Here is a 22,056-nt window from a genome sequence, read left to right on the forward strand (position 1 = left end):
AAAAAAAATTAAGAAAATAAAAGTGCTAAACTTAGATCCTAAAGTTTTCAACTAAAGTTTTCCTAAAGGCATCATGAGCTGAGGCAGAGAACCAAACCACCACTTCATAGGTGGAACGAGCTTCGAACAAGAAAATTGAAAGGAGACTCATGCTTAAGGAAGCTAAAGATGTCGATGTTTGAAGAAGGTGATGCCTATGGCTGGGTTTATTGTGTGAGACAGATTTATGTTGTGAATGGGCTGACGAATGAAAAAAAAATTGATGGTGATGGTCATGTGTTTGGAGGGAAAGATCCTAGCAGGCTATCAATAGAGAGAACAAAGTCAGCCAATCAGATGATGGGACAAATTCAAGGATCGTTCGTTGGAGAATTTCAGAAAGACACGTAAAGGGGATTTACATGAGCATTTTTTTAGACTAATTCAGGTTTGTTATAGATTATAGAGATATTTGAAATGTTATCCAATCGTTTGAGAGAGATAAAGAGATGTCAAAAATATTATTTGAATGATTCATGAAGGGTTGAAACCAGAGATTTGAGTAGCACTCCATCTATTCAAACAAAGAGGATTGGGAAAACTATGGAATGGGCTGACGAAGGAAGAAGAATTAATAGTGGTGGCCACGTGTTTGGAGGGGAAGACCCTAACAAGATATCAATGGAGATAACAACGTCAGTTAACCAAATGATGGGAAAATTCAAGGATTTGTTGTTGGAGCATTTTAGAACCACGCAGTAAGAAGATTTACACCAGCAATTTTTTACATTGGTCCAAGGATCGTCATAGATTATAGAGAAATTTTTGAAATGTTTTTCAGTCGTTTGAGAGGGATATTGCTGACCGCATTTTTTATGAGAACTAGCCTTCCTCTTAGAACATAGGATCTAGACATAGAACTTTCCCTTTAACTATCCTAGAGGACTGACGATGAGACTCGCCCTTTTTAGAAATTCAACCCATTTGTTGACTCTTTTTGTGAAGTCTCGCATGGTTGATCTTAAATCCTCAATGCTTGAATGAGTTGATTGAGACCAACATGTTGAAGTCTCTAAAAAATTAGTTCCCACAAGATCATGAAGCCTTAGGAACACCGTTTTGACCTTGAGTGGCTTGGGTACCTTGCACTTCATACTCCCATGTCAATTTTCCACTCCAAAATCCAAACTTCAAATCCAATCTCATTCAATTTAAAGTTCAAAATTCAAAACTGTCAAATTCAAATCCAAATCCATTTGAAGTGGAAAGAGGTTTAGGCTAGTCTTGGGCTCACTTTGGGCTAGACACAAGCCAATAACACCACTTTAAAACCACGGCCACAAGACAATAACACCGAGGTAACACTCCCAATAAATCTACTTGAGCCGAGCAAGCCTCCCAATAGCACCATTCCAGATCGCAGGTGCAAACCCACAATAACACCTAGATACACCCACTAATACTATCATAATAACACCGCCCATAATAACACCGCACCAACTCTACCTCAGCCCCACGCCAATGCTACTGCAATACTACCACAATAACACCCCTCTCACGACCGCAAGCAATAATACCCACGCCCTTTTTTTCTCAATTCCTTGCCAATAACACTACGCTACAACCTTTAATAACACTAACTCGACGTCGCGACTGCGAAACCGTAATAACACCACAATACAACCCCAATATTATTGCAATAACAACCGGTAATAACGCCGCAAATTCCTCAACCACGTCGCACCAAGACTACCCTTGCCCGCACGATCCAACCCCAATAACACCATGATACCACTTCCAATAACACCGCGCCCACAGTCTTGAGCCAATACAACCGCAATGCAACCCCCAATAACACCAAGAAAAACACCATGGCCCATAATTCGAATTTCAAATTCCGATTAACTGATTAATCCTAGCTTTAATTAAGATTAATGAGGTGTTATTACCTCCTAATTAAGCTTTGAATTGATTGGGAGAGGCTCGTCTCCATATTTGTCCCGAAACACTTCTTTTGTAGATCTAATATAAGAAAGAAGTGGGGATCAAGAAAAAAAAAAATCAGAGAGAGAATCAAGAGGGAAGTCAGAGGGCCAGAGAGTTTCTTTGACACACTCAACCTTCTAAGTTATTCTCTCCCAACTCAAAGCCTCAATTCTGAAGCCCAAAGTCAGGACTTTTTTCCGTTTTGAAATTGACTTCATCAAAACTTTGATAAGCTTCACCAAATCCCAGAGAGTTTCTTTGACACACTCAACCTTCTAAGTTATTCTCTCCCAACTCAAAGCCTCAATTCTGAAGCCCAAAGTCAGGACTATTTCAGTTTTGAAATTGACTTCATCAAAACTTTGATAAGCTTCACCAGTCCCAAAACCTAACTCACAATCAAGATCTCACCTCCCCGCGACCTCCAACCTAACCCTAGACCAAATCCGAGCCACTTTTGGTCTAGCTCATACCTAGATCTGTTCTCAGGGGAATCCAATGCTTGGAGAAGGTTCATGGGATTCAAACGAAGCTTCTACAACCACCCAATCGAGGCCCACCTCTTGGGCAAAGGTATAGACTCGAAACTCCTACTTTTGCCTTGGTTTTGGACCTTTATGAAGAGAATGAACAATGCATGTCCACTTAGCCATATGGATAGGTGCGTTTAACCTAGATGATGTTATAGGAACAAACCTCATTCAATTTAGTAAGTATCGAGAGAGATCATGCGATTTAAGGTGGACGGTTCTTAAGTTAGACGATAACCCGATTTTGTCCATTTTTTGTGTTTGTACTCAACAGCGGAGATCAAATCAGACGGTGGATTGAATCTACTTAGCAGATGAAACCGCTGGTTGATGGGGCGTTCACGTGGAAAGCGAATCAGTAGAGGTCCACCGCATAGCATTTTTGGAGTTTTGTGGTGTTATTTGCACTGACAATGATGTTATTCCTGGTGTTATCAGCGCATTAATCCACCTCGTAGTCTTTCGTAGTCCCGCAGTGTTACTTACACTATACATTGGTGTTATTCTGGTGTTATCGTGGTGTTGCCTCGGTGTTTTTGTCGTGCAATCGTGTTATGTCGATGTTATTACGGTTTTTATTTGAGTTGTACTACGGGGTTATTGAGGCAGAACTGCAAAGACAAGCGGCGATCGAGGTGGATAGCGCAGCAAATGGCAAAGTGATGCGTGGAGTTCAGAGCTGTCGATGATGCGCTAACGCCGGCGTGGTTAAGTAAATAAATAGTGTTTTTTCTGATTTAATTATATACTAGAAAACTTTGAAAAATCATACCTTGGCATAGAAAATTCAGAAAAACAGAATAAAAATACACTTGTGCTCATTAAATAGAGAGGAATCTAATGAGCATAAAATAAAAATTAATTAATTAATATTTAATTTTAAATAAATTAAATACCACAGAGCTCAATTTAATCATAAAAATTTGGATTTTGGTCATCATGACTTGAAAATTTCAAGGCTTATTCCTCATGAGCCAAGGAAGGTTTTCTGATTTTCCAAAATCAGAGCACCACTAGCATCAAAAGCCCTAATTTTCCATGAACTTCATCCCTGTTTAATTGGAATAATTCATAAAAAGTAAAATCAAAAAAATTAAAAATCAAACTTGGGGAGTTCACTGAAGTCAAAGGTGCTTAAGGTAAAACGGGAGTGAATTTAAATTTAAAAAAACACATTTTCTTAGATATTTTCCCATTAAAAATAATTAAAATAATAAGAAAAATATGATTATATTCCAAAATGTCATAAAGTTGACTCTACTCAGAGACAGCAGCTTTGAGGTGCTCCCATAAATTTTGAAGACACATAAAAATATATTTTGAGTACTTCAACATTTTTTTCTATACTTTGTAAATTATTGAAAAAAATAATTCTAAAAAATCAAAAATATATAAAATTGAATTCTCCAAGTTTGCCAAAGACAAAGTCAAGGAAAAATAAAAAAATGGATTTTCAAAATAAAAATATATTTTTATTTATTTATTCACCCAAATCAATTAAAAAACCATACAAAATTGAAATACATTTCAAAAAATCACCCTAGATGGTCCTCTGACTTCTAGAAAGATCCCAAAATTTTTCTAAGGACAAAAAATATTGGTCGAGCCATCAAACTAATTATCATTGGAAATTCACAATTTTGAGCTCAAATAATTACAGAGAATAAATAAATGTCAGAAAATTACAATTTCACTTCTAATGTCTTAATTAGTGCATGAGTAAGAGGTCACTGAAATTTCATGATCTTTTAAATTAAAATACAAGAGTTATAGAAGTGTAAACCCTAGAGGTATAATAGTAATTTTGGAACTTTACACCTTAGACCTAATTTTTAAGGTAAATCAGAGGAGAGGGAATTAAATTGTGATATTTAGCTTATTGAGATGACTAAAACATGAAAGGTAGTTAAGGTAGCAATTCACTCAATATTTTCTAAAAAAGGACAAAATGGTAATTATTTAAATTGTTGGCTACAAGAAGAAATGAGAACTCTAGTGATTCATGATTAGGGGGGATGAGTTTTAAGATCAATTAATTACTGATTTAAAATCCCCTAATCAGTGGTCAAACAAGATCTAATTTTTCAATGTCAATTAAACATAATTTACAAGGCTTTTCAAAAATTACAAGTTGACCCATAATTCTTAAGAACTTGGTGGTGAATTAGGTCTGATCTTAATACACTTGAGGAATAGTTAAAAAGGAAAATATAAGTGAACATGAAGCATCTGAAAACACTATAAGTTCAAACTTAATCAAAAGGTAGGAGTGTATAAGCTCCTCAAATAATAGGGGCATAATCTCCGGGGTTGTTCACTCTCACAACTCTTAAGCTAAGCATTTGCCTTAATCATGGGTTAATCAGGATCATACTGAGCACAGTAAAAACATATAAGATTCCTAACATGACTAGGTTGATTAATGGTCTGTTTGGCGCAATTGTGGATTATTTATAATCTGCTGATAAGCAGATTATTCTGATAATCTGATAATCTGCAGATTATCAGAATAATCTGATAATCTGCAGATTATCAGAATAATCTGGCTTGCTGTTTGGGGCAGCTTATTCAGACCAACTTATTGGTGGTTAAATGACATTCATGCCCCTGTCTGAATCAAAACTATTTGGGGCAGCTTATTCAGAATAGCTTATTGATGGAAAAAAAACATATAGTGCAGAAACATACGATAATCACAGATCAGTTCTAAAAGATACCATACAGTTCTCAAACCTTAATGAGTACCAGGAGAACTAAAAAAAGGACAAATACAAGTACAACAACAAGGAGAAATATTAAAATATTCAGTCATGCCAGCAGTCATGTGAATCCGATGTTTTTTCCGGCTGACAGTGCAGATGAGGACAGGCGTAGCCAGAGTCTTAAGTTGAATATTTTAATATTTCTCCTTGTTGTTGTACTTGTATTTGTACTTTTTTTAGTTATCCTGGTACTCATTAAGGTGTGAGAACTGTATGGTATCTTTTAGAACTGATCTGTGATTATCGTATGTTTCTGCACTATATGTTTCTTTTCCAACAATAAGCTATTCTGAATAAGCTGCCCCAAACAGTTTTGATTCAAACAGGGGCATGAATGTCATTTAACCACCAATAAGTTGGTCTGAATAAGCTGCCCCAAACAGCAAGCCAGATTATTCTGATAATCTGCAGATTATCAGAATAATCTGGCTTGCTGTTTGGGGCAGCTTATTCAGACCAACTTATTGGTGGTTAAATGACATTCATGCCCCTGTTTGAATCAAAGCTGTTTGGGGCAGCTTATTCAGAATAGCTTATTGGTAATATAGAAGCATATAGTGCGAAAGCATATAATCATCACAGATCAGTTTCAAAAGATGACATACAGTTCTCACTCTCTCATGAGTACCAGAAGAAATAAAAAAAGGATAAAAACAAGTATAACTACAATGAAAAATATTAAAATATTTAATTTGAAACTCTGGCTACGCTATCCTCATCTGCACTATCAACTAGGGAAAACATCGAATTCCCATGACTGCTGGCAGTGTAATATGTGAGACTGTCAGCCTACCGGAAGAAACCGCAACGAGCTAAAACACCCTTGACACAACCGTAGAACAACCTCCCAAAACTATGAGACTGACGTGACGTGAGCAACGGAGACGGTAGTCTAAAATAACACAAAATACTTTTATCCGTAACTGATATCCTAGAAGTCATGTTGGTATAATTGCGAAAAAAACAAAAGAACCAAATGTCAGCTCAAGATATTTAAAAAAAAAATTAAAAGAATATGAACATAAACCTATAATCTTATTAAATAAAAATTTGATAGATCAGCAGCCACAAATAACATCTGTGATAGACTCCCTTAAAACAATTAATTCAGTCAAACCTTCACTATCATGATCTTCAAATTCGTTAGAGTCTATATCATCCTCAGGTAATGAGTTTCCTCAAAGACATTCAGTTCATCATTGTCAGCAATGCTGAAGTCTATATCTGATCGTGAGGAATGTTATCGGATGAAGTTATGAAGTGCCATTGTTGCAACCACAATGGACACCTGCTTTTGGAAAGGCTACGACGGCATATCACGTAAGATGACCCACTTCTTCTTCCAAACTCCAAATGTTCTTTCAATTACCCCGCGTAAAGATGAGTGGCGTTTATTAAACATTTCCTTTCTGCCACGAACCGTGCCACTAGCTCGCTCAAAATCAGGAAGATGATATCTCGTGTCCGAGTAGGGCTTCAGGTATCCCCGTTGCATAGGATATCCTGCATCAACCAGATAATATTTTCCTGGTACGAGAAACAATGTTAATAAAAAATTGCACACTCCCTCATATTCAAATTACTAAACAAAACTAACCTGCTGGGGGGTGAGGGAAACACTGCGATCTATTCCTCGTGGCAAAGGAGAAAATACGACTGTCGTGTGCACTTCCTTCCCAGCCCGCAACCACAAAAGTAAAACACATGTTGAAGTCGCATACGGCCATGACATTTTGCGTTGTTGAACCACTACGACCGATGTATGCTACCTTCTCGTTGTTAGGTATTCGGGCATCAACGTGTGTACCGTCAATTGCACCAATACAGTTCTGTTTAGTTGAAAAACAAGAGCGTAATAATATTATTAAAGTATATCATGTATCAAATTAAAACCACTAATAATTACCTTGAAATATGGCATATATCGAGGATCGTTGGCAATTTGTTCTGGAGTAGTAGCAAATGATGGATCCTCTGGTTTAATTATTTGAGCAGCTAAGCTAATAAGTGCCTGTATTCCTTTTGAGAAATAGCGACTAATTGTTTCAGATGAATGTTGAAATCTTTCCATAGCTCCTCGAATTGACTCATTCTGTGCCAGAATGTACAGTGTTATTGCCAACACCTCCCGAGACAGGGTTCTAGAAGAACCATGAAGGCCGTGATTTAGACATAACTCGTTTAGAAGATCCATAAAAATCGTTCTCGTCATTCTGAATATATTTCTGAATCTTATTGGATGTCCCGAAAGCATTTCACTAACCCATCTATCTCCAACAAAGGTGGATGTCATACGGGGAATGCGAGTAGTTCTACGCTGGTAATAGTCCAACAGCAATATCGCAACGGCTGTAGCAAATGCCATTCTCCTACGACGTTGACGTTGCGGGTCCATCCTAAATGATTAACAACATCAACATTAATATTCAATAATAAAAATTCTCATTTGCTACATATAGAAAGATTAGACATGTACAATGACACATATAGAATAACAAACATATATTAAAAAAAAGAACAACACAAGTAGAAGTTCAATCAGTACTGATACATAATGAATCCATAAATAATATCATTCCTCAAACAAAACCCGCAAATATTCAAGCCGCATTTCAGGCTCAAGCGCCATGAATATTTTCATTCTAGTTGAATCCTCAAGTTTTTTTACACACTGTGCGTGAAATCTTCTATCTGCAACAACTTCAGGAATAGTCCCCAAAAGCCTCAAACAGTCTACTATGCTTGCATCAGAGATAGGTGGAGCTGCAAATGCTTCAATCAAACGATCGAAGGAGGTGTTCATAGCATGTTCTTTCTCTTTATTTTTCTTAGCAACCTTCGGCCTCTTTATTGTGCTAGACTCCCCCGTCTCCCTCTGATTAATGCTACGCACATCTTCATCAGGTGTCAATGGTTCAGGGGTAAATTCATCTGGCATCCCTGAAAAGGTTCTTTCACTTGGGTTGAAAGTAAATTTTCCAGTAGCGACAATACATTTAAACATTATGTCGAGTTTTTCTTCAAATTCCGGCTCAATCCCGCATTGTTTAAACGCAGGTACCGCCTGTGATATAACATTTTAAAGTGAATAATTTAGCTAGTAAAATTATAAAAACCAATTTGAAAAGCAAACAAATCACGGAGTACATATATAATTACCTCCAATTTTTCAGTCCACCATTCAGTGGGAGCATCAATTGTCTGTTTAATCGGATCCCAACTCAAACCTGTAGATCCACGTTTCAACTCCTTCCATATTTTCCATTCCTTCTTTAATTGGTCTCATTTATTTTTGAATTTAAGCTTGTCGTAGTCTCTGCCAGTTAGTTCTTTGAACCTCATACCAATATTATGCCAGCCCTCCTTATTAAAGTACGTTGTAGGCCTGTTCCCCCGCTCAATTTCTTTTAAACATAGATCACAAAATATATTGGTGACTTCTTTATCCCACATTGCTGAGGGACCCCCTTCAGATGTCTTACCCATTGTGGAACTATAGGAATAGTTGCAAGTATCACATAATACTCAAATTATCTAAATTGCTCAACATTTGTGCAAATAAATGATAAAAAAAGTGCTAAAAATAAAAAAGCACACATGTTTTTATGTGGTTCGGTCAAAGACCTACATCCACAGTAAGGCATCGAATATGATTTATTATCAAATTTTTCAATCGTACAAAGCTGTATTTCTCACTGGAGAGGACTACAAATATTAAGTACATGTGTAAAAAACCAATTTTCATTTCTTTTGCTCAACACCAAAACCCATCTGTTAATTGCATCACATCGGCGGCTAAAAGCCAAAATCCTACAAATTGTAATATGAGAATGCCGCAAATACAGCTGAAAATATCTAAAATAATAGCATTAAAAAGATTCCCACATCTAATGTAATCCTTAAGATTATGCATGAGCAGTAGAACTATATGTTGTTATAAATCTTCTGTATTACCATTTCTCAACCATAAGAGATGCAGCACAATTCAACTATTTCAATCAAGAAAAAACAAATTTTTTAGCCAGTTGGAGTCAAACCGAGTTGCAAGGAGCTAAACCTGTAAAGGAGCTAAACCTTTTGGGCCCATTTTTTATTTACAAAACCTGCTCACACCCAACATATCAATCATCTATCTGCAAATGGTTATTGATTCAGGCAAAAAAAATCTTGAAAAGACTTTTAGCAGACTCAACTCTATTGTCATGCATAATCTTAAGGCAAATTACAACACAATTAGCAAGAAAAATCTTTACAAACATCAGCCAACGCTTTTACGTGAAAGAACAGCCAATTGGCACCATAAAAACATGTGATCATTGTGTAGGATGGAAATGAGGTGTTCCAGGAACATGAGGTGTATTACTTTCATTGTGTAGGATGGAAATGAGGTGTTCCAGGAACATGAGGTGTATTACTTTCATTGTGTAGGATGGATATATTACTTTCATTGTGTAGGATGGATATATTACTTTCATTGTGTAGGATGGATATATTACTTTCATTGTGTAGGATGGATATATTACTTTCATTGTGTAGGATGGATATATTACTTTCATTGTGTAGGATGGAAATGAGGTGTTCCAGAAACATGAGGTGTATTACTGTCATTGTGTAGGATGGATATATTACTTTCATTGTGTAGGATGGAAATGAGGTGTTCCAGAAACATGAAAACTGCTATACCACTTGTTACAGAAATTTGAATATTTACATACATACCACTTGATTCTTTACATATTTGCTGAAACTTCAAAGGCATGTAGAAGCATTCGTTTGTTGTTCATACATTCCCCATTTCAGAAAATATGTATCAGGTTTTTAAAAATTTGAAACATCTTAGATATGGAGAAATTTCACTGTAAATCTCATTTGAATGCCAAGATGTGTGACTAGTGTCAATTAATAAAGAAGTGGCTAGCAGTAAGAGGCTAGCAAGATCCATATAACAGAGTTATTGGCTGAAATCAATTCACTTGCTGAATTTAATGCCATTAACTGAAACCATTTGGAATAATTCTAATGAGCATTGTGTCTCAGATTTTGAGGAGAACATATGGATGATATTATATGGTCATACACTTGTTACAGAAATTTGAATATCTACATACATACCACTTGATTCTTTACATATTTGCTGAAATTTCAAAGGCATCAAGAAGCATTCGTTTGTTGTTCATACATTCCCCATATCAGAAAAAATGTCTCAGATTTTTTAAAAATTTGAAACATCTTCGATATGGAGAAATGTCACTGTAAATCTCATTTGAATGCCAAGATATGTGACTAGTGTCAATTAATAATGAAGTGGCTAGCAGTAAGAGGCAAGCAAGATCCATATAACAGAGTTATTGGCTGAAAACATAGTTATTGGCTGAAATCAATTCACTTGCTGAATTTAATGCCATTAACTGAAACCATTTGGAATAATTCTAATGAGCATTGTGTCTCAGATTTTGAGGAGAACATATGGATGATATTATATGGTCATACACTTGTTACAGAAATTTGAATATCTACATACATACCACTTGATTCTTTACATATTTGCTGAAATTTCAAAGGCATCTAGAAGCATTCGTTTGTTGTTCATACATTCCCCATATCAGAAAAAATGTCTCAGATTTTTTAAAAATTTGAAACATCTTCGATATGGAGAAATGTCACTGTAAATCTCATTTGAATGCCAAGATATGTGACTAGTGTCAATTAATAATGAAGTGGCTAGCAGTAAGAGGCAAGCAAGATCCATATAACAGAGTTATTGGCTGAAAACATAGTTATTGGCTGAAATCAATTCACTTGCTGAATTTAATGCCATTAACTGAAACCATTTGGAATAATTCTAATGAGCATTGTGTCTCAGATTTTGAGGAGAACATATGGATGATATTATATGGTCATACACTTGTTACAGAAATTTGAATATCTACATACATACCACTTGATTCTTTACATATTTGCTGAAATTTCAAAGGCATCTAGAAGCATTCGTTTGTTGTTCATACATTCCCCATATCAGAAAAAATGTCTCAGATTTTTTAAAAATTTGAAACATCTTCGATATGGAGAAATGTCACTGTAAATCTCATTTGAATGCCAAGATATGTGACTAGTGTCAATTAATAATGAAGTGGCTAGCAGTAAGAGGCAAGCAAGATCCATATAACAGAGTTATTGGCTGAAAACATAGTTATTGGCTGAAATCAATTCACTTGCTGAATTTAATGCCATTAACTGAAACCATTTGGAATAATTCTAATGAGCATTGTGTCTCAGATTTTGAGGAGAACATATGGATGATATTATATGGTCATACACTTGTTACAGAAATTTGAATATCTACATACATACCACTTGATTCTTTACATATTTGCTGAAATTTCAAAGGCATCTAGAAGCATTCGTTTGTTGTTCATACATTCCCCATATCAGAAAAAATGTCTCAGATTTTTTAAAAATTTGAAACATCTTCGATATGGAGAAATGTTCTGGCAATTGCTTCTCTAATGATATTTTGCCTGGTGATATGAGTAATCTTACTATTTTCATATTTCAGAAGCAATAGTTTTTTGACTAATCATATGTATAGACGACTAAGCAATAATTTGATGTTACCATATGTCATGCTTGCAATGTGATATGCATAATCCATAATGTCAAGGTCATATGCATAATCTGATTTGAACCAACAGAAATCGGGTAGAGATGAAGAAAAGAATGGCCGAATTGTAGCATGTAATAAAGATACTCCTTTCCCAAATCCATATTGTAGCATTCAATAGAGATGCAACGGATAATGTAAACAATTTTTTTGTAAGACGTTTCCCAGTAATGGAAGTTCTTTGTGAGACAGATGCCAAATCAAGAGAAGTTTTAGAAGAATATGTTAACTACCAAACAATCACTCGCAAAACTCAGAGATCCGAAGCAATAGAAGCAGGTACATGTAGAAGAACCAAAAAAAATTCATCGATCCATAAAACTCACGAATCCAGATCTTACCGGAGAGGGAAAAAGAACGAGAAATCGAGCCCTAATGATGCTTTCGTTCGGAGAGGGAGGAAGCGAGGGGAGAGCGCGAGGGAGATCACGGAGGGCAAAAGAAGGATTTGCGGCCCTACCGCCAACAGCCAACGCCGAACGCAGGAGGCGCCCCGCGATCCGCATAATGAAGAAAAACCAGCGAAACAAACGCGTTGGCGGCGTTCTGAAAAACGCCACCGTTCTGAAAAAGCTGTGCCAAACAGGGCCTAACTCAACAACTTAGCGGAGCTAGATGAACTTAAAAAGGTCCAAAAAATTCTAATGTTGTTCAAGGCCCACTGAACACCTTTGTAAGTTTTGTGGATATTTTAGAGAACATCTAGGCTTGCTAAGATTTGTCGAGGTAATAACAATCATTAAATTCACACAAAAAAATGAAAACCTTAGTGATCTGCCAAGATATGATTTGAGCCCTCCGCTTGAACTTAACCTACGGTAAAACCCAATGCTCTGGGGTCCGAGCTTGAACATTACACTCAAATCCTCCAGGCAATTGATGACCTTAAATCACATATATGAATCATCAAACGGGGTCATAAGTTGGATGGTTTGGGGTTTAAGGGCAATGATGTGAAACGCTTATGGTGTTAAAACTAGGATAATAGAATAGTAGCTCCTGACCCGAAGACCTACGAGTAGGATGCAGGACCGATGTTACAATTCACCAACACTTGGTAAGAAGTTGCATCTTGTTTTTCCAGGTTATCGATAATTCTAACCTGATCAGGGTGATTAACTTGTGGACAATCTATTTTGACAAAATACCCACATATGACATTACAAACAAAAAAAAAATTCTCATAATAATACTACTTTCGACTGCTAAGTAAAAATTCAAGAATTTTGGATGTCATCCTATACAAGTCCACTTGTTAATCACTTTGATCAGGTTAGGAGTTACCCTCCTTCGACTGCTTTATTAGTAGCTTCTACTCGGGGTTAGATGGGACAAAGCACACAGATTGCCTCCTGTTGCCTAGAGATATCCCTCGAAAATTATAAGTCAACCTGAATTCTTATGGTTCACTTTGATCTTTCATATGTGTGTCGCTTGATTTTTTAGTTATGCATGTGTTCATGTCTTTCATGTTTGATCAATTCTTTGTAGCACTTGTTCGTTTTTCTTATAATACTACCCTCTTGCAGCAGTTGCAAGAATCACAGGTACGCACGTTTACTTCAATTTTTTTTTACTACGCGTTACTATGTTTTACTGTTTTTTACTTTCAAGGCTTGCAAAGCCCCCAGAGTAGAGAAGAGTAGGATGCCAGTTTAAGAGAACCCTACGGCATATCATGAGAATCAATATTAATTGTGTGTTCACATATAAAACCCTAAACCTGAAGCCACTATGTTACAGAGCTTGGAGCAAACTTTATTAGCAGCACGACGAATCAACAAACAACATGAACCGGATCTACCTCAGCAAAACTCTCATTATATTTAAACAACTTAAACCCATAAAATTTCGAGGTTGTTCGTCTAACACGACGTAAATCCTCACACTATCTTCTGCAAGAATGACAGGTACGCACGCTTACTTCAATTTTTTTTTACTATGTGTTATTATGTTTTACTGTTTTTTACTTTCAAGGCTTGCAAAGCCCCCAGGGTAGAGAACAGTAGGACGTCGGTTTAAGAGAAACCCTACGGCAGATCATGTGACTCAATATTAATTGCGTGTTCACATATAAAACCCTAAACCTGAAGCCACTACGTTACAAATCTTGGAGAAAACTTTATTAGCAGCACGACGAAGCAACACACAACATGAACCGGATCTACCTCAGCCAAACTCTCCTTAGACTTAAACAACTTAAACCCATAAGATTTCGAGGTTATTCGTCTAGCACGACATAAATCCTCACACCATCTTTGGGCTCATACACAATCATGTTGTGTAATACAAATTCTAATTTCCTTTAAAACATTGAGGTCATCGTTCAGTACAATGTAAACCCTCCAATCTTCGTAGGTTACTTGCATAATAGGGTATAATACAATTGTAAACCCGACATAATAAATTGGTAAGAGTGAACATTTAAATAATATCATCTCTGAAATATGCAGTCAAACGATAGGATGGTTTGGGAAACCACTGAGATTCTCCTCAGGATCTGTGACGTCCTCTACTCCCTCCTTTTTTGGACTCCTAAACAACTACTCCCATTTGATCTTCCAACTTGATTTTCCATATCCAACCTTGAAACGTCAACCTTAAAGTCTTGAAGACAAAATTATTAATCTTAATCGAGAGTTTTCTCAAGTGACTTCTTCAGTCGCTTGAGGTGTAATTAACTATATGGGTTGGCCCTTATAGAGAACTTAAAACTCAGGTAAAATAAAATTTATCTAATCGTTATATTAGGAGAGGGAACTTGTTGATCCCATATAAAGGCTTCACAGACCAAATAGATGTCATAAATTATTTGATTTATATAATCGGGTTCACTGCCAAGTAGTATGTCTATCTCTCGGGGTAGTGTGTTACTTGTGGTTTGCCCTTATAAAAAACTTGAAACCCATGTAAAATAAAATTTATCTAATCACTAGGTAAGAAAACTTGTCGGCCATATATAAAGATTTCATAGACAAAACAGATGTCATAAATTATTTAATTTGTATAATCGAGTTCACTGTCAAGTAACATGCCTATCTCTCGGGATGGTTTATTACTTGTGATGTTGTGTTCGATTATTGAAACTATCAGATGTATGGGATTTGCTTGGTCTCATATTTTCCAAAAATCAAAATTTCATATATATATTAAATAAAATCATTTTCAAAAAGAACTGACAAAAAATCATGAATAATATTGGAAGGAAACTTTAAGGAGTTAAAGCTAGAGATTGGATCATGAATAATATTGGAAGGAAACTTTAAGGAGTTAAAGCTAGAGCTTGGATCAGCACACCATCTGTTAAGACCGTGAGAATTGGGGAAAACTATGAAATTAGCACAATTTATTGAAAATAAAAATGCAATGAAACGGACTAAAGGAAACAGCACTGTTGGATCGTCATATCGAAATGTTATCACCATGATGATACCAAAAACTCAAACAATGTGATTTTAGAGAGAGGCTCCACAAAATATGAATAATGGGTCATGACCGGGAGCGACATTCAAATCCCTTATAAAAACAGAGATTTAAGAGAAGTGAGCCAACGAACCATATTTTCAATGTGATGAGAAGTTTATCCTAGAATATCGTTGCAAGGATCGAAATTTATAGGTTCTCATAGTGTTTAATAAAGAGGATGAGGGAGATGAAGAAAGAGAGGAGGTTGTGGTGGGGGAGGAACGCCCTAACTTGGATATAGCATAAGTCTCATTGAACTCGATCGTGGGGTTAACATCAAACCACACTATAAAACTTTAGAGACAAATCAGGGAGCAAGATGTGGTGGTGTTGGTAGATAGTACCCCACAACTTCATTTCCACTCAAGTAGTAGAGCAATTAGGGCTTGAGATGATTGACGAAGAAAGCTTTCGAGTAATGATGAGGAAGAGACAAGTGGAGAAGAGTAGGGGAGTTTGTAAATGATTGATTTTGACACAGTAGAGTATTTAGATGGCGGAGATTTTTCTTCCCTTGGACCTAGGGAACACTGATAAAATATTAGGTATGACATGGTTACAATCCTTAGGGCAGCCTATGGTGAATTGAAAACTCCTGACATGGAGTGCCAGGAGAGAGATAAGAAGGTAGTGCTTCACCGACCTTGGTGGCACTTAAGACTATGGTTAGGGCAATTCCGGACGTAGGGTTGGGATTTTTTATCAAGTTGCATAACATGGAAGAGACACAAGATATGGAGTTTATTGAGATTTAAGCACCAATCCAGCAGCTCTTATATTAATTTGAAAAAGTTTTCCAATTACATGTGAATTGCCTCCTTGGAGGAAACACGAGCATGTAATAGCCCTAAGGTCAAGGGTTTCTCCCATCAATTTGTGTCCATATTGTTACCCCCAAGTGCAGAAAGATAAGATCGAGAGATTGAACTGAGAGATGTTAGAGGAAGGCGTAATACAGCCTAGTGTGAGCCATTTCCCTAGCCTGGTCATGCTAGTAAAGAAGGATGGGAGTTCGTATTTTTGTATGGATTATCATACAACGAATAAGGAATTAGTACGTGATAAATTTTTCATCTCGATGAATAGTGAGCTACTAAACGAGTTGTTTGAGGATGTCATATTTGTCAATGTTTGACTTGACGTCGGGATTACCATTAGATTCGAATGTGGCCATCAAATGTGCAAAATACAGTTTTTTGAAATCATGAAGGTCGCTATGAATTTAGTGTTATGCCATTCAGGTTCACCAACAACCAGGCTACACTTCAATCACTAATGAACAAGGTATCTCAGTCTTTCCTCCAGAAGTTTGTGTTGGCGTTCTTTGACGATAATCTAGTGTAAAGTTGCTCCGTGGAAGACAACATGTGTTGATGGTAATCGGTGAACACCAACTCTACGCTAACTTGAAGAGGAGTTTCTTAGCCAAACCAAATGTGGAGTACTTCGGACATGTGGAGTCGATTGCAGGATTGTCATAAGAAAAATCAAAGGTGACAGCTATGGTGAATTAGCCACTAACTAAGACCTTGAAAGAGTTGAGAAGATTTTTGGAGCATGCATGATACTAACGAGAGTTTGTGAAGGATTACAGATCAATTGTGTGGCTATTAACAGAGCAATTAAAGAAGGATAACTTTCAATGGGAAGAAGTGACAACCCAATTTTTCAAAAAAGGCTATGACGAGTGTATATGTGGGGGCATTAACTAACTTTAGTCCATTCATTGTAGATATGGATGGATCAGATTATAGGTTAGGCGCAATCCTCATGCAGTGTCAACGACCCATCGCTTATTTCCATCAAGTGCAGACTGTGAGAGCCAGACATAAGTCAATTTATGAGCTAGTGTTTATAGCGATTGTACTTGTTATTCAGAAATGGAGGCCTTATTTGTTGAGGTGATGTTTTATAGTATGCACGGATCAAAGCAGCCTTAAATTTATGTTAGAACAACGTATGGTGACTTAGGAACATCAAAAAAGGTTATCTAAGCTAGTGGGGGATGAATTTGAGATTTAGTATCACCCAGTATTAGAAAATAATGCCATTGATGCCTTATCACGACGGATGGAGGAACCTCAATTGTTTGCATTATTAATCGCTTTGGTCCATAGGTTAGGAGATCCGGGAACAAGAGAGTGAGGCAAATGAGAAATTGGGCCGGATATGGTTGATTTTATTGAATGGTGAGAACAGTTATCTCAATTATTCATTGAATGGCCAACTTTACCAGGGACACTATGTTAATCTAAAAGCCAAGACATATGTTAAAGTTATTACAGGAGTCTCACAACATCGCTATCGGCGGCATTCAAGAATGCTCAAAACATACTAAAGGGTAGAAGAATATTTGCATTGGGTGAAAATGAGAGGATGTGAAGGTAATGGTCTCAAGGTGTAATGTGTGTCAACGGCAAAAATATATGGTGTTAGCACCCGTGGGATTGCTACAGCCTCTAGCATTACTAGAGAATGTATGGGAGGTGATGACTATGGATTTCATTAAAGGCTTGCCTCGATCAGAAAAATGATCGGTCATTTTGGTGGCGGTGGATTAGTTGAGCAAGTTCACTCACTTTCTACCTCTACGCCATCCCTACATTGTTGCTTATGTCGTTACTTTCATATAGGAGGTTGTTCTTTTGCATGGGATTCCAAAATCGATAATGTTGCATCGAGATAAAAGTCTTCTTGAGTCATTTCTAGAGGGATCTGCTTAGAATGCAAGGGACCTTATTAAAGAAAAGTACAATGCATCACCCACAGACTGATGGACAGACTGAAATTGTGAATCAGAGCATGGGGAGCTATTTGCGCTCTTTGCATCTGACACTCCCAAACAATGGGCTAAATGGCTATCTTGAGAAGAGTATTGGCACAATGCATCGGTATCATACAACTTCTCAGGCCACTCCTTTGTGTAAGATCGCAATGCACTCCATTTAGTGTATTGTGGACAAAATCCTATGTTGGTCTCTTGTAGATCAGCACTTAAAAGAAAGACACAAGGTGCTCGGAACATTTATTGAAAGATGAAAAAATTTTGAAGAAATAAACTGGCGGATATCAAAGCGATGGGCAGTTTGTAGTAAAAGATAAGGTTTATCAAAAACTTCAACCCTATCGGCAAAAAACCTTGGCCACACAGCAATTAAATACTTTCCCCTAATGAGATCACTAAATGCATTGAGGTCGTGGCTTATTGTTTAAAATTGTCGCCTTCATCAACACTCCGTCCAATGTTCCACATATCATAGTTGAGACGACCTATTGGTGATAATGTGTCATCTTCATCACTTCCCCTAATTTGATTGAAAATATGAAAGTTCTCTTAGCGTCACGTGAGTTAAAAGGGGTACACCATGAATTGATAGATGGGAAAAAGTGATATTAAATGCAAATAGTTGCTTGATTATGATGCCACGCGAAGCCATATAAAAAGCCATATAATGTGTTCCAGCAGTAATTTCCTCTATTGTACCTTGAAGGCAATGGGTCTTATTGGGAGAGGAATGATGTTAGAACAGCGCCTTCCGCCCGTGCACGATGAGCCTGCCAAATAATTTGAAGACTTATTTTAGGCGCAAAACAAAAAGAAAAATTTAGTCATTTATTAGTTATAATTATTTGGTATGAATAGGACTTAATAAGATTATTGTTCAGGCATATGATTATTGTTTTGAATATTTGGGTTAAGGCTTGGGAGAGAATAGTCTACCTATCAAACTGTAGGAGCAAGAAATTTTATTTTGCCCAAATCTCTGTGAAAACTGATCTCGTTCCTATTAGATACTCAAGAATAGCTTAAGCTTATCACACCAACAACCCAAGTTAGTAGGTCACAAGAAACACCCAAGCTCACTAATTGTTATTTTTCTTCAATTTATTATCTATTGCTTAAGGAGCCCTAGAGATATCATAAGCCATATGAGCAACAAAATTCTATCAAGTAGGAGCTTATCATGAAGGAAGAAAAATATGAATAACACTATGTGAGCTTATCATGAAGCCATATGTGAAAACTTATCTCGTTCCTATTAGGAGTCTCTTTATATGAATAACACTTAATACTAACCAGGCTACATAATGGTAGAAAAGCATTGCAAAAAAATAATGAATAACATATGTTAGGAAAAAATAGACAAATTATAAGGTTGGGCTTATTGTATAATAGAGGTTTTAGCATTAATGAAGTGCAGACTTTACTAACATATTTTCCCTCGTGTTTAAACTAATTATTTGACCGGAATTAAACATCGTAACAGCATCGACTCTACACCTTGATCATAAGGAAGACATTGTAGCCAGCTTTCCTTTATGATAGCTCAGACGAAAGGTATCGACACGGAGCAAATTAAAGGCTTTTTTGAAATAGAAAAAAGAAAGTAGTATATACAAACTAAACAATAGATTTTATGGGTAGAAAAAAATTACTCGGTGGTGCAACCAAAAATGGATTCAGCATAGAATAAATTTTAGCAGATATAATGTTGTTTATTGTTGCTGTATTAGAAGAATAATAAAAGATTGCATTATTTTATTCTTGTGTGAGAGATGTGTTAATTGCAAGTGTTGGCACTGATTATATCAATGACTCAAGGAGTTAGCTATTAAAGGAATTTTACAAATAGATTTTGGGGAAGCCAAAAATTTTTAAAAATAAGAATGGATTACAACAAGGTATCAAGCACCTTAAATATTTCATATCTACAGTATATGGAAAAGATGTTGGATAATTTTAATATAGCAAAGGTAGAGATTGTAAGTACACTACTAACTAAGCACATCAATTTATCAAAAGAACTAAAGCCAGAAATTAAAGAGAAAAAGGAGCATGGTGCCTTATCCCTCTCAATCAATCGACCTAACCTATGGTCAAGCCTCCTACCTTGGCCTCCACTCTAGTTAAGTCCAACAAGCCCAAGTGCCACTAAATCACACAACCCTTCTTTCCACAGCATCCATTCCTCAAAAATACAAAACTACCATTTCCTACTAGCAGCTCCGGTCATGCTTCCATCTTCACTTGCTTATGTTGAGTTAACCAAAACACTTTAAAATCATAGCAAATAAATTTCGGAAAACTAATGCAAGGTGACTAAGAAGTAGGAAAGGATGAGAATCCTAACAAAGGTAAAGTTATTGATACAGATGCAATTAAACTAGAACCAATATAAAAAACAAATCTTGACAAAAATGAATGCTGAAAAAGCAATTAAATGGTTGGACAAAGCACAGTTTCGATAATGAAAAAGACGTTCGTCATGGCAACAATAGTGAGTAAATTTTCTAGTGTTATTAGCAGAATCGGCATTTGCAATTGTTATGAGATTGCAATGGAACGCTTGAAAAAAGGAATTGCGGATGAAACCAATTGATGTGAGACCCCTAAGAAACTAACTGTGTTTATCTTTTAATGTTGACATAACAAATCATTGAACGGCAGATAGAAATCAAGATGTCATTTCTGCTCTGGTAATAAAAGGAATCAATGATCTTTGACAATTGAACAATTGAATCCCATGATTAGCATGTTTATACAAAACCCACCAAATCAGAGCACAAACAGACACAAAAGGTCAAGAGAATATTGTCAAGTTTTTTGTTAAATAAGTACCACAGGCTAACCAAATAACAATCTATTGTGCTGGTAGTAAAGTAATGCGGTAATGATTGGTATGCTAACTTATCATAATAAACATTAATAAACTAATAATAGAGCATCAATGTATGTGTGACCTAAGCCAAACTGAATCAAAGCTGAAAGTAGTTCAAGTAAAATAAAATAAAAGGGTCGGCACAGTTAGGACACGTACAGCTGACCATCCATTAAAATTTGTACTCTTCAGTATTTGCACTGGCCTGTGATAGAGACATTAAATTTAATCAGAAAAAATTGAAAATTATTCAACGAACAGAATGTACAACTCACGTATCAACTGGGCAAAGCAGCATGCATTCATCTCCATGAGAACTTTGGAACACTCTCCTAATAACACATTCTAGGGGCAGGTCGTTTGTAGCATCAACCTGCATACAATTAGTACCAATGTTAATTTTAGAAGATTAGTAACAAATATGATGTCAAATACAAAAGAGTTGTTTTAATCATTTTCCCGACCCAGCCTAATAGCTTAAAAATAACCAAGTTAAGAGCTGCAGTCAGAAGGTATCAACATTTCTTTTAAATTATACAATAAATCATTATCGCTTCCAATAATAAAAAAAATCACTAAAAATCACGAAGTACAGTAAACAAAAATCAAATCTAACAAAAGTAAAAACATAAACATTATCACAATCCAACCAAAAAGTATTAAACTGAAATAAACAACACAAGAAACCAGGGCCCTATTTGAGATCGCTTTTAGTTTTTTTCTTTTTCGAAAATAAAAAATAGAAAACAAACTCAAAAATAGTATTTCCTTATTCGTTTTTTGTTTTTCTTTTAAATTTTATTTTTAAAACACATGACGCTTGTTTTCAAAACATCAAAAACACAAAAAAATGTGTTTTTGTTGTTTTAAAAACATATTTTTTTAAGTATTACTTGTGCAAGGCTCCGTCGCCCGCTGCACATGTTGGTAACTGTTGCCCGCCACCTATTGCATCACATCTTAAGCCACACGTTGGCCACCGATCTCACAGTGTTGTTGGTCGCCGTCGCCGT

The 22,056-nt window shown here is 36.2% G+C and overlaps 1 protein-coding gene across 1 annotated transcript in view; it reads right to left on the minus strand.

The window, feature by feature from the left end:
* LOC110033173 overlaps positions 1–22,056 on the minus strand; it is a 118,122-nt gene that overhangs the window by 79,839 nt on the left and 16,227 nt on the right. The window contains exons 2-3 of the mRNA XM_020737076.1: positions 21,319–21,416; positions 21,203–21,248 (exon numbers count right to left, since the gene is read on the minus strand). Of these exons, the coding sequence (XP_020592735.1) occupies positions 21,203–21,248; positions 21,319–21,416 (144 nt within the window). The remainder of the gene's footprint in view (positions 1–21,202; positions 21,249–21,318; positions 21,417–22,056) is intronic.

The sequence above is a fragment of the Phalaenopsis equestris genome, unplaced genomic scaffold (genome assembly GCF_001263595.1).
Source record: "Phalaenopsis equestris unplaced genomic scaffold, ASM126359v1 Scaffold001107, whole genome shotgun sequence".
Classification (NCBI taxonomy): Eukaryota; Viridiplantae; Streptophyta; class Magnoliopsida; order Asparagales; family Orchidaceae; genus Phalaenopsis; species Phalaenopsis equestris.